The following is a 15,226-nucleotide window of genomic DNA, read 5'->3' on the forward strand; positions in this document are numbered from 1 at the left end:
CCAGTTTTTACTGTGCAGGCCGACAGTTCCATAAGGATGACAGAGCGAAGCAAGGGGACAGCCAGAAATAAAAAGAGATACATGGACTCTTGAGATATTTAAAAAGATACACAATGTGATAAATACTCAGGAAGAGATGTATTCTTCACTATGAATGTTTCTGCTTTCACCTTTTTCATTTGCTGTGCACAAGAATACATGTAATGCAGTATCTATTATCTGAACAGGGAAAGGGATGCCATTTACTCTTTACAGTTTATTCCACAAATCCATGATATCTAACTTGAATTAATACATTTGGCATCATACCGTCTTCTCGTTCTTCTCTAGTTAGCTTTTCCTGAAACTCCTGTTCCATCTGAAATACATCAAACCTTAGTTATAGTATTTAAGTTAAACAAGAGACTTTATTGTAGGAATGATACATAGGTTATCCAACGAGGCCCTTAAATAATGCCTTTAGAGACTACACCTAAGTGCAGAATGTGGAAATACAGACAAACAAACAAAACAAAACAAAACAAAAAACCCCACATAAATAAAATAAAATTAATTTATCCTTATTTTGTTTTTAAAGTATAGAGACCATCTGTATGTGATGCCATTTTAATTAATCTGACCAAAAGTACAATTGATATAGTTCTACTTAATATACATAATTTCACAAGGGAGATGTTTGACCTGATTGGTACAAAGAAGTTTAAACAGGTCAAGTCATATTTTACCATGAATGCGTTGCTTTGCAATCCTTAGAAAAACTGCCCTTTATAAAAGTTTCTTTTTTTGTTTTTACTTTCATGGTCTTTTCCTTAAAATGAGCTTTCCATTCTTGCACTTCTAGAAAATGAATCTTAATTATGTTCTAGGTTATCAGTTTTCAGTGTAGAACGTTAAAGACAAAATGCTGCAAGTGCTACTGTGATGTCAGATGCCAATTCTACCGGCAGAAAGAATAACCCAAACTATTTTCCTGTCTGTATTATGAGTGAAACATTTCTTTATTCATACGGACACAAAGATTTCAGAAAATCTGCTTGAAACAAGTATGGCTTACAGCCAGTTTTCAAATTCGGTTTCTGATACATGACCTTGTAGAATTAGAAAAAAGAAAAAGACTATATAATTCTTTATATGTAACCTTCTTTCCTTAGAAATCAGGCCCAATTTTCGAAATATTCAAGTAGTTATAGTTAGTGACTACTTAATTACGAAAGGTACGGGGATACTTCAAACTATATTACAAGTTTCCCCGTCTAGAGTGCTCTGACTTAAATGTTTCTTCTGAAAGCTATCCTCTCCCTGAATGTTCAAAGCAGGGCTTAAAATAACATCCAGAAGCTGTAGACACTGCAGTGACAAACACAATGTGACGCCCCACCCCTGTACAAATTCAGGGGGGGAGACAAATTTGTTGGCCATCATGATTTCCAATATCTGCAGAGACTGTTTCCATAACACCGTTTTGTCGATAGCTTGACAGACAGGGCTTATAACAGAATAATGTGACATCAACCTTACTAGACAGGCCTTGTGAAATCAGTAACTCAATACCAGATGAACGGAGAATCCTTCCATGAACCAGTTTTGTTACCGTTAATATACAATTTAAAATGCAAATCACATATTTACAAGACCTGAGTTAAGGAACTACCAATGTAGCATTATTACTATGTCCCCCCTAAAAAGCTCTTTTCCTAAATATTTCCTTCCGTGACCTTTATGTTGATTTCTAAGGTGAGGATTTTGTCCACACGGTGGAAGTAGCTTGAAGTCCAACATTAATAAGAGAACACGTCTGGGGTCTTATTTATCTTTTTCCATTTATCAAAAATATAGAAAGATGAGAAAACAATACACAGGAAGAGAATGCATCCGCAAACTTTAATGCAAAGGAGTTTTAACTAGAAGGGGCTTCTCAGAACTGGCAGTTCTCAGACTACGTCCCGTAGAAATCTCAGGTTCCACTGGGGACACCTGTGGGATTGCACAGCTTCTGAGTTTCCATCCCTCCGTTAGCTGGGCAGCTCTAATGGTCTCTGTTTTATATAATAGAGTTGCAGACATGTTTTTTTTTTTAATTTATTTTTTATTTTTATTAAATTTATTGGGGTGACAATTGTTAGTAAAATTACATAGATTTCAGGTGTACAATTCTGTATTACATCACCTATAAATCCCATTGTGTGTTCATCACCCAGAGTCAGTTCTCCTTCCATCACCATATATTCGATCCCCCTTACCCTCATCATGTTTTTTTTTTTTTTTTAAAGAACATCAGTAGTCTTTGAGTAAAAAATATTTTTCAATTCAAATTCACGGATTTAGTAAAAAAAAATCCCTAATTTTACGTAAGAGGCAACCAAGGTTCGTAGAGATTATAGGTCTTCTGAGGTCACAAAACCGATAAGCTGCAGGCCAGGAATGGGCTATAAGGCTTCGTATTGAGTCTAGAAATCCATGCCAGCTACTTCCTCACATTCAGGAAAATTATATCAATTTCTAAGTATAACTCAAAGGAAGTGAGTGTGTAAAACTTTGTCATGTAGCTCAATAATGTTGAGGCACGAGAAACAAAATAGTAACCTTCTAATTCAAGTACAAGCTTTAAAGTGACAAATAGAAATAAAGAAACAGATGAAGATCAGACCTCCTGTTAATAGCAGTGAATTCAATCAACTATAGAGCGTAAACATGTCTAATCACGGAACAGGGAACGTATTGGAGAAAATCTTTAGTTAAACCGAGAAAGCTGAAATTGAGGAAATTCTTCCTTCAAAGAACTCTTCCATTCCTCCACATAAACTTGGTTGACCAACATCACCGAGCACAGGTATTGTCTATGTTGGGGGTGAACTGTAGGAAAATTTATAACACAAAACAGATTTCTCTTTACCATGTAGCGCACTTGTGCCCAACCTCACATCATCACACCTATATCATAAATCTTTCCAGGCATTCTGTAGTGATTTGGGACACTTATCTCTGGGTCTTGACAGGGTGGTGCTTTTTCATCTCTTATTCGGGCTTGCATGACTGGGCAACCCAATGCCTCACAAGGGATCAACGTCTGCCTTGGAACGCAGGCATTGAATTTCACATCAACCGTTTTTCAATTTATCCAGAAATACTAAAAACACCATACCTCCCTCCTACCAAAAATTAACTAACGGAAAAATTACCACAAGCATATTCTCGTGCATTGCTTCTGCCTTTACACTCTTGCATCTTCTGATTTCTCTGGTGATAACTAATGAGAACATTTTAAGCGTGCATCACACAAACGATTTACAGAAGCGTTGGACATTCACTTTCTTTTTGTACCCAGTGCTCAAGAAAACTTAGAACAGCTAAATGTGTATAACAATGCTTCCATCAGAAGGCAAATGGAACTCAGAATTAAAGGTCTGGAATCTGAGCTCTTCAAAGTGAAATTTCTCAAGATTCTTTTCAAATGAAACTGGAAGAATATAAACAAGACTACCTGGAGGAATTCACACTTTGAATATCATTGGAAAGTAAAGTACGCACACAAGTCAAAACAAAGAGTCAGAGAAAATCAACTAGCTCATTAATTTGCCTCCAAAATATAACTTTGATCCAGACAGGTTCATGTGCTTAGTAGGAGTGAAAATTCAATAAATAATATACTTTTGGAAAATGATGCTAGTAAGTGAACTTAACCTTTACCACTTAACCTGCACATTCTGGCACTTGGTAAATGTACTTTCTTGGTTAAGACCTTTGTTATTATCACTACAGGTGGTTTTGAGAAACACTATTTTTTTCTAATCTTTCTACTCTACACAAAGGTATACATGTTAAATAGGGAAAGATTAACAGAGGCGTGAAAGGCAGTATAATTGACAAGGTGGCTAAAAATAAGGTGGTCTGCCTGCCCGAGGCTGTGTGCGGAACACTGAAAGGGCAGCTCCCACCTCCAAAGCCTTGGTAACACTGTTATAAGCTAAAGCCTGTGGAGCTGTTTGAGTGCCTTTTGATCACCAACCAGACTTCTTGTTCTCCCCTAGAGGGAGTTGCTCAAAATGATGCCTCAGTGCCAAAGGGTAAATTTCTCCTGGGTATTCAGAGTATTGTCCAAGTGTGGTGACAGCAAATGCTTGAAAATAGCTTTGTGGTATTTTAAAAATCTCTAACCTGGTTTACTAAGTATGTCTCAGTGCAGTCCTCAGGAATCTTCTTAGTTCAGCCATTGCAGAAGTCAGGATGTACTACCCGTGAAGCCGTCTGCATCGCTGATAGCCCTTTCTCTCTCTCTCCTACTTTGAATTACTCTTAGTCTGACATCCCCAGAGAAACATATGAACTAGTTTAGAACAGTGTTCAACCTATAGGTAGGTGTGCCCCAACACATTTTCAGTGTTAAAATGCTGTGTAATGGTAAATTCCACTTGCTATTCTCGCAACTTTAAAAAATGCAAGTCATGGTCGTCAAACGGCGGTGTGAGGTGAGCCTCTGCAAATCTCCCCTGGAATTTACAGCAAATGGAACAACTATAACGCCACAAAGGACTCCCTGCACAGCAGACAGGCAAGACTAAGAGGCCCACTACAGAATTCACGTAAAGGTCATAAAGGTGGGCGAGTCGCGCCAGCCGGGCGGGGGAGGAGGGAAGGGAGAAGTGCGGAGACGGAGCCCCGCAGGCACAGCACACAGACCTAGCTAGTGCGCCGAGCTCGCTGCATCCCGGAGCTACCGCAGCTGCGGGAGAGGGAAGAACTCGGACTGCTAGGGCTCCACTAGGGCTCCACAGGGCTGAGGGGACAGCATATACCACGGCTGAACCCAGCGCTCACGGCAGAGACCTCGGAGAAAAGACTGAGGGAAGAAGGCTCAAAACAGTGGTTTAAGCCCTCACTGCCGAGCAGAGAACGGAATCCTGAGGCACTGAGACCAGCCGCCCCCTCCCCAACCTCCCAGAGCTCGCCCCATCCCGACCTGCCCGGTGCTAAAAGCGGAACGGTAGCAGGGTCAGATCCAAAGAACAGAATATTTGCTGTTGAGAACTGTGGACCTCAGACACAGATTCGCAGCCCAACTAGTTCCGGCAAAGGGGAGGGAGCTGTGGAAGCAGGACCGGCTGTGGTGGTGGTCGCCGCCATTGCTCTGGGCCACCTCTCACAACTCACCCCACCCCTGACCCCACCTCTCTGGGTGAATCCCTGCAGGAGTAAACAGAACTGCTGAACCACATGGGCTCTGAATCTGGTACAGGAAAAGCTTTGGAACTTCATAAGCTCTCCGCATACCCACAGGGACACTGCACCCTGTGACCCAGGCAAACTATTAACAGAGGAGAAGCCGTCACCCAAGGAATTCCCCCAATGTGTGAGAAGCTGGAATAGTGCAGAGAAAACATAGCACTACAGTGTGAGAGAGAAAAAAAGGCTACTATCAGAGAGAAAATAAAACAATTCTACCAACAAGTACTGGAAAACAAAAGAAAAACCTCTTCTGATCTACCTGTTGCAGAAGCCACTCCTGTAGATGTCTAGGAAGAGAAATAATAAATCAGTAATTGCCATGAGTAACCAAGGCAACAAGACAGCTCAGAAAGAAAGTGAAAAGTCTCCAGAAAAGGAACTTAAAGATATGGAAATATGTGACTTAAATGACAGAGAATTCAAGATTGTGGTTCTGAAAAAACTCAATGAGATGCAAGAAAACACAGAAAGGCAGTTTAATGAACTCAGAAACATATTGAAAGAACAACATGAGCATTTTACAAAAAAGACTGAAATTTTAAAAAAGAACCAAATAGAATTTCTGGAGATTAAGAACTCAATAGAAGAAATTAAGAATGAAATAGCCAGCTTAGGTAGCAGAGTTGACCACATGGAGGAAAGACTCTGTGACTTTGAAGATAGCAACCTGGAAATGACACGGATAGAAGAAGAAAGAGACTCGAGATTTAAAAGAAATGAAAGAACTCTACAGGAACTTTCTGACTCCATCAGAAAGAGCAATATAGGAATAATGGTCATACCAGAAGGAGAAGAAAGAGAGAAGGGAACAGAGAATATATTCAAACAAACTATCGATGAGAATTTCCCAAACTTGTGGACAGAACCGATCCTCGAATCCAAGAAGCAAATAGAACACCTAATTACCTCAATCCCAACAGGCCTTCTCCAAGGCACATTGCATTGAAGCTGTCTAAAATCAACGACAAAGAAAGAATCCTCAAGGCAGCCAGGGAAAAGAAGACGGTAGCCTACAAAGGAAAGCCTATTAGATTATCATCAGATTTTTCAGCAGAAACTCTACAAGCCAGGAGGCAGTGTAACCAAATCTTCAAACTATTGAAAGAGAGAAATTATGAGCCAAGAATAATATATCCAGCAAAGATATCCTTTAGATATGAAGGAGGAATCAAGACCTTTCCAGACATACAGAAGCTGAGGGAATTTTCTAATACACGACCTGCACTACAAGAAATACTAAAGGAGGCTATTTGACCACCATCAACGGGACAATTTGTGGTGACCAAAACGTAAAAATGGGGAGAATGAAGGTCTCAACCGGAATATGGGAATGGAGAAAGTAAGCGTGCTGAAGAAAATGGAATACTCTAAATATCAAACTTTGTTTTACTCATTTTATGAGGCCAACATTACCCTGATACCAAAACCTGGTAAGGACAACACAAGAAAAGAAAACTGCAGACCAATATCTCTGATGAATACAGATGCAAAAATCCTAAACAAAATTCTAGCAAATCGAATGCAACAATGCATTAAAAAGATTGTCCATCATGACCAAGTGGGGTTCAGCCCCGGGGCACAAGGATGGTTCAACATCCTCAAATCCGTCAATGTGTTACATCACATAAACAAAATAAAGGACAACGATCATATGATTATATCAATTGATGCAGAAAAAGCATTTGACAAGATACAACACCCATTTATGATTAAAACACTTAATAAAATAGGTATAGAAAGAAAATGTCTTAACATAACATAGGCCATATATGACAAACCCTCAGCTAATCTCATAATTAATGGTGAAAAAAATGAAGCCCTTTGCTCTACGTTGAGGAACACCACAGGGCTGTCCTCTATCACCTCTGCTTTTCAACACAGTGTTGGAAGTCCTTGCTAGAGCAATCAGGCAAGAGAAAGAAATAAAAGGCATCCAAATTGGGAATGAAGAAGTTAAATTGTCACTCTTTGCAGATGACATGATGCTATATATAGAACACCCTAAAGACTCCACCAAAAAGCTGTAAGAAACAATCAACGAATGTAGTAAAGTTGCCGGTGACAAAATCAACATACAAAAGTCCATTGCATTCCTATGTACTAACAATGAAATTTGAGAAAAAGAAATACAAAAAACAATTCCTTTTGCAATTGCAGCAAAAAGAATAAAATACCTAGGAATAAACTTAACCAAGGATGTGAAACACCTATATGCTGAAAACTACAAGACATTTTTAAAAGAAATAGAAGAAGACACAAAGAAATGGAAAGACATTCCGTGCTCATGGATTGGAAGAATCAACATAGTTAAAATGGCCATATTACCCAAAGCAATATACAGATTTAAAGCAATCCCCATCTAAATCCCAATGGTATTTTTTAAAGAAGTAGAACCAAACATTATCAGATTTGTTTGGAACCACAAAAGACTCCGAATAGCCAAAGCAATCTTCAGAAAAAAGAACAATGCTGGAGGTATCACACTCCCTGACTTTAACTTGTACTACAGGGCTACAATAAACAAGACAGCATGGTTTGGCAGAAAAACAGACACATGGACCAATGGAATAGAATTGAGAACCCAGAAATAAAACCACATAAATATGGACAGATAAAGAAGCAAAAAACATGCAATGGAGAAAAGACAGCCTCTTCAATAAATGGTGCTGGCAGAATTGGATAGCCACGTGCGAAAGAATGAAACTGGACTGCTGTCTGTCACCATGTACGAAAATTAATTCAAAATAGATCAAAGACTTAAGCATAAGACCTGAAACAATAAACTGCATAGAAGAAAACCTAGGTAGTAAACTGTTGGACTTGGGATCAAAGAGCATTTTATCTCTATATTACGTAAAATCATAACTTTTCTTGCATTCTTGCAGCTTTTCCTATCTGTCATCCTCCTCCCCTTCCATTGGACTCCAACCTTCTTTAAGGTGTGGCCTCAGACCCCTATTCTCACCACTGATTCTCTTCTTTTACATAAGCTTCTGACTTCCCATGCCATCAGTGCACTAAAACGTTTTTGAGGGTCCTCTCCTTCTGGAGCCCTTATCCTGCTTTACTTCTCAGCAGCAGCTGATAAGAATGCCTACATGCTTTCTATGGTCTCCTAACCCCAATTCATTTGTAAACAGCAGCCCTGGTGGTCAGGCCTTGACCCTTTCTATTCCTCCTTTGAAATTCTCTCAGTTTCTTAAATCCCAATGCTGCCAACCTGATTCCCCATCTACAATTGCAGCCTTGACCCCTTTGCTAAGGTCATCTGTACTTTCCTTTCTTCCCTCTCATTCTCATGGCCAGTGTCCCCAACCACGCACTCAGAATCCATGACGTGCTGTGGATCAGCTCATCTTGTCCAATTGAGGTTCATTCCTATCAGTGTTACTTTGAGTGTAGTGTTATTTTTGGCTCTTGAGATGGTGACCAGCACTCTCCGTTCTGTTGGTCTCCTACAATGCAAATGTTTTTCACAAGCTGCAGTTTATCCACTCTTAGCCATGGGGTTTTTGTGTGTGTTTATTTTGAATAATTTTTTATTCCATAGAAACGTGACTTGACCTATGGAAGTCTTCTTCTGAAATGCCTTTCACATGTACACTCAACTATCTCATTTGCAGGCTTGAATAAGCTGGAGTTATCCCTTCTTCCCAGTCCAGATTCTTTCTCTCAACATTGTGCGGATCAAATACCTTAACCCAGGTAATGTTTCTCCAGGGGAGACTCACGACTTGAGAGCCTTCAAGCGAAGTGATGGCTATTGGCTGAATTGGTTGAAAGCTGTCATTATTCAATTTTGATTCACAGGATAGAGCTTACGGTGGCTAATAATTCTATGTCAAGGTCCTACCTCATTCCTATAGGACCCTGCAGGCAGTCCCTCATTATTTTTGTATGAGCTTAATCAGTTGAGGTATGCTTACACATTTTTCAATTTTGTTGATGTTCGATATTATTTTATATGAATTTCAGGTGTATAGCACAGTGCTTAGATATTTATATAAGAAGTGAACCACAGACTTGTCTACAGCCACCTAGCATTATACCTAGTCATGAGCACAGTGTTAACTATAAACTATATTCCCTATGCTTTACGTTATATCCGCATGACTATTTGGTGGCGACCCATTTGTACTCCTTAATCCCTTCACCTTTTTCACCCTGCTCCCACCTCCCTTCCCATCTATCATCAGATACATCTAGTACCGTCCTGAGACCATGCACTGGCATTACAGTATTATTGACTACATTCCTTGTGTTATATACCCTACATCCCCATGAGTACTTGTAACAACCAATGTGTACTTCGTAATGCCTTCCTCTTTTGCACCCTCTTCCTCAACCCCCTTTCGAGCTGGCAACCAGCAAAATGTTCTCTGTATCTATGAGTTTGTTACTGTCTATTTTGTTCTTGAAATTCCACCGATGAGCAAAATCACATTGCAAGTGTCTTTCTCTACGTGACATACCCCATTCAGCAGAATACCTACCAGGTCCCTCCATGCTGTCGCAGATGGCAAGAACCCATTCCCTTCCCCGGCCGAGCAATGTTCCATTGTATATATGTACCCCATGCATATATCGTTATCCATTCATCCATCCACGGACATCCAGGCTGCCTCCGTATGTGGGCTATTGTAAATAATGCTGCAATGACACGGAGGAACATGTCCCTTACAAGTAGCATTTGGGGTTTTATTGGATAAACCCCAGAAGAGGGATGACTGCGTCCTTCTTTGACTCTCGTTATAGCCTTTGTTTTAAAGTCTATTTTGTGGGGTGTAAGTATTCCTCTTAAAGCTTTTGTTGTTGTTTGTTTCTATTGACATGTAAATCTATGTTCCTTCCCTTTATCTTCAGTGTCTGTGACTTTCGATCTGAAATGAGTCTCTTGTAGGCAGCATACTCCTATGGAAGGGTTTTATTTTCGTACCCATTCAGCCACCCTATCTTCAGTTTGGAGCATTTAATCCATTTACATTGAAAGTAACGGTTGATAGATATATACTTGTTGGCACTGTATTATTCCCATTTTTAATTTTTTTTCCCTACCTTAAAAGTGTGCCTGTAAAATTTCTTGTAATAGTGGTTGGTGATGAGAAACTCCTTTAGTGCTTTTTTGTTTTTGTTTCGGTTTTTGTTTTTGTTTTGTTTTGTTTTGTTTTGTTTTGTTTTGTTTTGTTTTGTCTGGGAAACCCTTTATTGGGTCTTTGATTCTAAATGACAGCTTTGCTGGGTCCAGGAATCTTGGTTGTGGACCTAGCCTTTCATCACTTGGAATATCTGTAGCCACTCCCTTCTGGCCTGCAGAGCTTCTTTTCAGAAATCAGCTGAGAGTCTTGTGGGGGCTCCCTTTTAGAATACTAATTGCTTTTCTCTTGCTGCATTTAACATTCTTTCTTTGACTTTAAACACTGGCATTTTAATTATGATGTGTCCTGGTGTTGTCCTCTTCAGGCTCATGTTGTTTGGGACTCTGCACTTCCTGGGTTCCTATGTCTATTTCCTTCACCAATTATCTTGGTTATTTCAGTCATTATTCCTTCAAATAGGTTTTCAATTCCTTCCATTCTCTCTTCTCCTCCTGGTACCTCTCGGATGTGAATGTTAATGAGCTGGATGTTGTCCATGAGGCCCCTTGACTATGCTCACTTTTGGATTTTTTTTTCTTTCTTTTTTTTTCTTTCTGCTGTTCTGATGAGCTGTTTTCTGTTACCTTATGTCTAAATGACTGATGAAGTACCTCTGCTTCATCTAATCTACTATTGATTCCCTCTCAGGTATTCTTCATTTCAGTTACTGTATCTTCATTTCTGACTAATTCTTTTTTATGTTTTCGATCTCCATTTTAATGTCTCTATCTCTTTGTTGTTGTTCTCCCTGAGATCATTGAGCATCCTTATAAACCGTGCTTTGAACTCTGCATCTGGTAGATTGTCTCCATCTTGTTCAGGTTTTTTCTGGAGGTTGTACCCTTCTTTCATTTGACACATGTTTCTTTAACTCCCAAATTTTGGCTGACTCCCCATATTTGTTTCCATGTATAAGGTTGGGCGCCTATGTCTCCCAGTCCTACTAGAGTGGCCTTATCTATTAGGTGTCCTGTGGGGCTCAGTGGCGCATTCTCCGTTTTCACTAGAGCTGGATGCTGGAAGGAGGTCCTCTGTGTGGACTGCGTGTGCTCTCCTGTTGTAGTTCAGCCCTGGTGGTTGTTTGCATGTCAAAGGGAGGGATTGACCCTAGGACTGATGGGTTGTGAGGACTGGCTGTGACCATAGTGGAGGAGCTGTTGTGCAGGGGTGACCCCACAGAGCAGGATTTGCTTCAGCAGGGCTCTGGTGCCTACACAGGGCGCCCTTTCGGTGTGTCTTTTTGTCGGCAACTTGGTGATGCTGCCGCTCAATCTGACTATCCTGCCCTGAGGACGTCTGGGAGGGGCCCCACCACAGTCCAAGTTCAGCGGCAGCCTCGCCCTGCCTGGGGCCACCTGGCTTGTGCCACAGAGCAGTCTGCAGATGGCCACCGCATGCTCTGCGTATGGATGGGCTTTGAGAATTCAAGTTGTGAACAGAGGCCAGGTGCCGCAGCTGCTTCAGAAGTAAAGGATATTAAAAAAAAAAAAAAAAAAAAAAAAAAAAAAAAAAAGTAAAGGATATGCTGAATGCAGATGCTGCTTGTTTGGGTTCGTGAACCTTTGAGAGATTTGACGAATGTCAGTAGCATGAAAAAGACATGTCGTTTTTGTGGAAAGACACTGCTTGGGGCTTCGGTGGGCCAGCATGTTGGGTGGTGTGGGGTCTTAGGGAATCACCAGGGAAGGACTGCACAGTGTTATTCAGGTTGAGGAGACTCAGATGTGTCGGCCACCCAGATCTGCATGCAGAAGGGTGAAGGATCAGGAAAGAAACTAAGGATTCTCCCAGTACCTCTGTCTCAGACAAAGCTGCCCCTCCAGCCTTCGCTTTGAGGCCAGACAACCCCTTATGGCCCTGGCATCTTTTGAGCTGCTGCTCCAGGCTGGAGCTCAGAACAAGTGAGCCCTTCAGTGAGTAAGTCTCTGCCCAAGCCCTGTAAGAGGATGGCCTGGGACTCTAGTCATCCTCCTCACCCAACCACAATGTCCACTGGTTTTCACGGCCAGAAGTAATGGGGACATCTCTCTTTGATACTGGAACCATGGGCTAGGGAGCATAGTGTGGGGTGGGACCCTTCGCTCTTTCACCACATGTTCGTCATAACCAACATATCCCTCCTGATGTTTTTAACAGTCACATGGGGCAGTGGGACAAGCCTGTTCCATTTTGTTGCCTCTCCTACCAGTCTCGAGGTAATTTTTTCTACATATCCTTAGAGGTAGAACTTTGGTTCCGCTGTACTTCAGGTCATTCTCAGTGGTGACAGTTCTGTAGTTTAATTGTAATTTCAATGTGGTCATGAGAGGAGGCAAGCACAACATTTACCTACTCTTCCATGTGGACCACAAATCCCCAATTTTTTTGTTGGGGGTATATTGGGGGACAGTGTATTTTTCTAGGACCCATCAGCTACGTGTCAATTAGTTGCCTTCCAATCTTGTTGTGGGAGGTGCAGCCCATCTCCAAGTGAAGTCATCATTCTCAATCTCGTTGTGGAGGGCGCAGCTACTGGTGCATGTGGGACTCGAACTAGCAACTTGGAGTTATGAGCGTTGCACTCTAACCACTAAGCCAACTGGGCATCCACCCGTGGCTCAGCTCCATGCTGAAATCATTGTTTCTCACTTGTTCATGTGGGAATCGAACTGGTGACCTTGGTGTCACGAGCACCGCTCTCCAACCACTGAATCCCCAAATTTTTAATTATCAAGTCCTCAATAGATTTCTCTTTAAAAAAGTAAAGTCACAACTTCCGACACTCGCATTCACGGAAGGCTCCTTATCAACCTATTGTCACGTCATTTGTATGAAAAGTACACTACCACAATGTCACTAAGGTATACGAAGTCCAGACAGTTTTTAAGTTTCTTCAGCCACAGGCAGACCCATGAACATAATCTTCTCTTTCCCTGGATAGGCATGTCTGTCTAAAGCACTTGCGCAGACCTGGCCACTGTGCCTGAAAGACACCAGCTGGTAGGTGCATCCACCTCAGCAGTCCACCTCAGGGTTCACAGTACAATCTTCTGATTGGAAATCCTAGGCTGCCTCTCCTACAGGGCACAGGAGGATGGCAGGCGAATGTCGTTCTGCTTAGGAAACAGTGGTATGGGTTTCACTACCTATCAGGAAATCGTCATCCTGGATGACACATCAATCTTTCCTGAGACCAGATTGTTACATCTTCGAAAGTCTGATAACGCAAGTGAATGAAAATCTTAGTTGCTAAACTTGCAATGCTAGGAGCATTATGTTACTATGTAAGGCCCCGCTTGAACAGCCGTGTCTACTTTCTCACTGCCATCTCTTTTCTTTTTGAAAATCCAACAAAGAGAAATGTACTTTTCAGGAAACACGTGCATAATGAACTTGCATTCATTCTTGATGAAGGAAACAAATTAGACTACGATAAGGAATTCATTTTCCAAGTCTCACTGAAGAGTTTAGATTATAAGAGAAACTCAGCATTCTAGATGAAGTCATTACTCAGATTTCTGGACTCAAACAACATCTGTAGTGCAGTGTGAATGGCAGCACTAGTGACAATAGCCAAAAGCTGGGAAATCCCAGATGTTGGAGAAACGAATGGAGAAACACATTGTCGTATACATCAAATACTGCTTTTAGACTATCACAATCTCTTTCTACTAAAATCTTACTACAGAATTCATTAATTTTATGAACTCAGACGCTTACCCCTGTAAAGACGATTTACATTACTGTCAACAAGGACTGTCAATATGACAGTTTTCTGATTGTGCAAAATAGTCTTAGGTGCTACTACTACCGAAGTGAACATTCCCTTAGTATGACAGAAACCAGGAGATTGACTTACTGAACTTATACGTAAGAGGATTCTCTGAAGCTGTTGAACTATGCCGGCTTCCTTTGCGGTTGTCACTTGGAAATCCATATTTTCATTTTCTAGCCTAAAATGTATATTTGGAAATAATTATTTTCACACATTGATTAAAAACATACCACATAATCTCTGGACAAACATCTGAAGTTCCAATTGTGTAAAATCTTACAATTTGAAAAGCACATGATTGAGCGAGTGTGCAATCTTTGTAGTGTTCTGTGGATAATGTGTAAGATTTAGAGATAATAATATACACCAATTATGCTCTTCAAAGTAGCTCAAAGCTAAAATTTTAACCAACGTAAACACTCATGAATTTATTATTATAACTGATGTAATTCTCATGCTCTACTACACGTCCACTTCATAACTATTCAAGTTACTGTCTGTGCTGCTGTAAATCATACTTTGGCACAGGATCTTGCATCTTCTTTGCACGTCTTGAGTCCTCTGCATGTTGATCTCGTGCTTCTTGGAACTACAATACAGAAGAAATTAGGTTTAACTATTGAAGATCTAGTACAAATCTACCTCTTTGTGTTACTGAAATTTGATTGGCACACAACCACACTCCTTCATCTACATTTGGTTTATGGCTACTTCCCGTTGTAACAGCAGAGCTCAGTTGTGAGAACAGAGACCTTATGGCCTACAAAGTCTAACACGATGTATTCTGAGCACCCCACCAATTCTAATATCAAACACTCACCTTTGGGAATGACCATGGTCATTGCTGTGATAATGAGAGTAAACAGGCTGCTCTGGGGACAGCCAGATATTTATTGGACTAGTTTAGGGGCGGTGTCTACCTAGGAGCCACAATGCCTGTGTTTGAATCTCAAGGCCACCAGTTCTTAGCTGTGTGACCTTGAGCAACGTACTGAAAATTTCTGGGTCTCAGTTTCTTCATCTGTAAAATGCAGATAATAATGGCATTGACCTCACTGGGTGTTGGGAATATTAAATTAGGGAGTACACGTAAAGTAGTTAGAAGAAGACGTGG

At 40.8% G+C, this 15,226-nt stretch overlaps 1 protein-coding gene across 4 annotated transcripts in view; it reads right to left on the bottom strand.

The window, feature by feature from the left end:
- Positions 1 to 15,226, bottom strand: part of LOC148759258 (ankyrin repeat domain-containing protein 26-like) — a 31,283-nt gene that overhangs the window by 2,292 nt on the left and 13,765 nt on the right. The window contains exons 5-7 of one of the 4 annotated variants that reach the window (XM_088789360.1): positions 14,631 to 14,701; positions 14,197 to 14,290; positions 310 to 358 (exon numbers count right to left, since the gene is read on the bottom strand). In XM_088789360.1, the coding sequence (XP_088645486.1) occupies positions 310 to 358; positions 14,197 to 14,290; positions 14,631 to 14,701 (214 nt within the window). Of the gene's footprint in view, positions 1 to 309; positions 359 to 2,131; positions 2,854 to 8,509; positions 9,874 to 14,196; positions 14,291 to 14,630; positions 14,702 to 15,226 lie in introns of those variants that run through there. The other 3 variants (XM_088789363.1, XM_088789366.1, XM_088789371.1) reach the window with 3 other exon arrangements.

The sequence above is a fragment of the Rhinolophus sinicus genome, chromosome 1 (genome assembly GCF_057876585.1).
Source record: "Rhinolophus sinicus isolate RSI-liver-muscle chromosome 1, RSI-T2T, whole genome shotgun sequence".
Classification (NCBI taxonomy): Eukaryota; Metazoa; Chordata; class Mammalia; order Chiroptera; family Rhinolophidae; genus Rhinolophus; species Rhinolophus sinicus.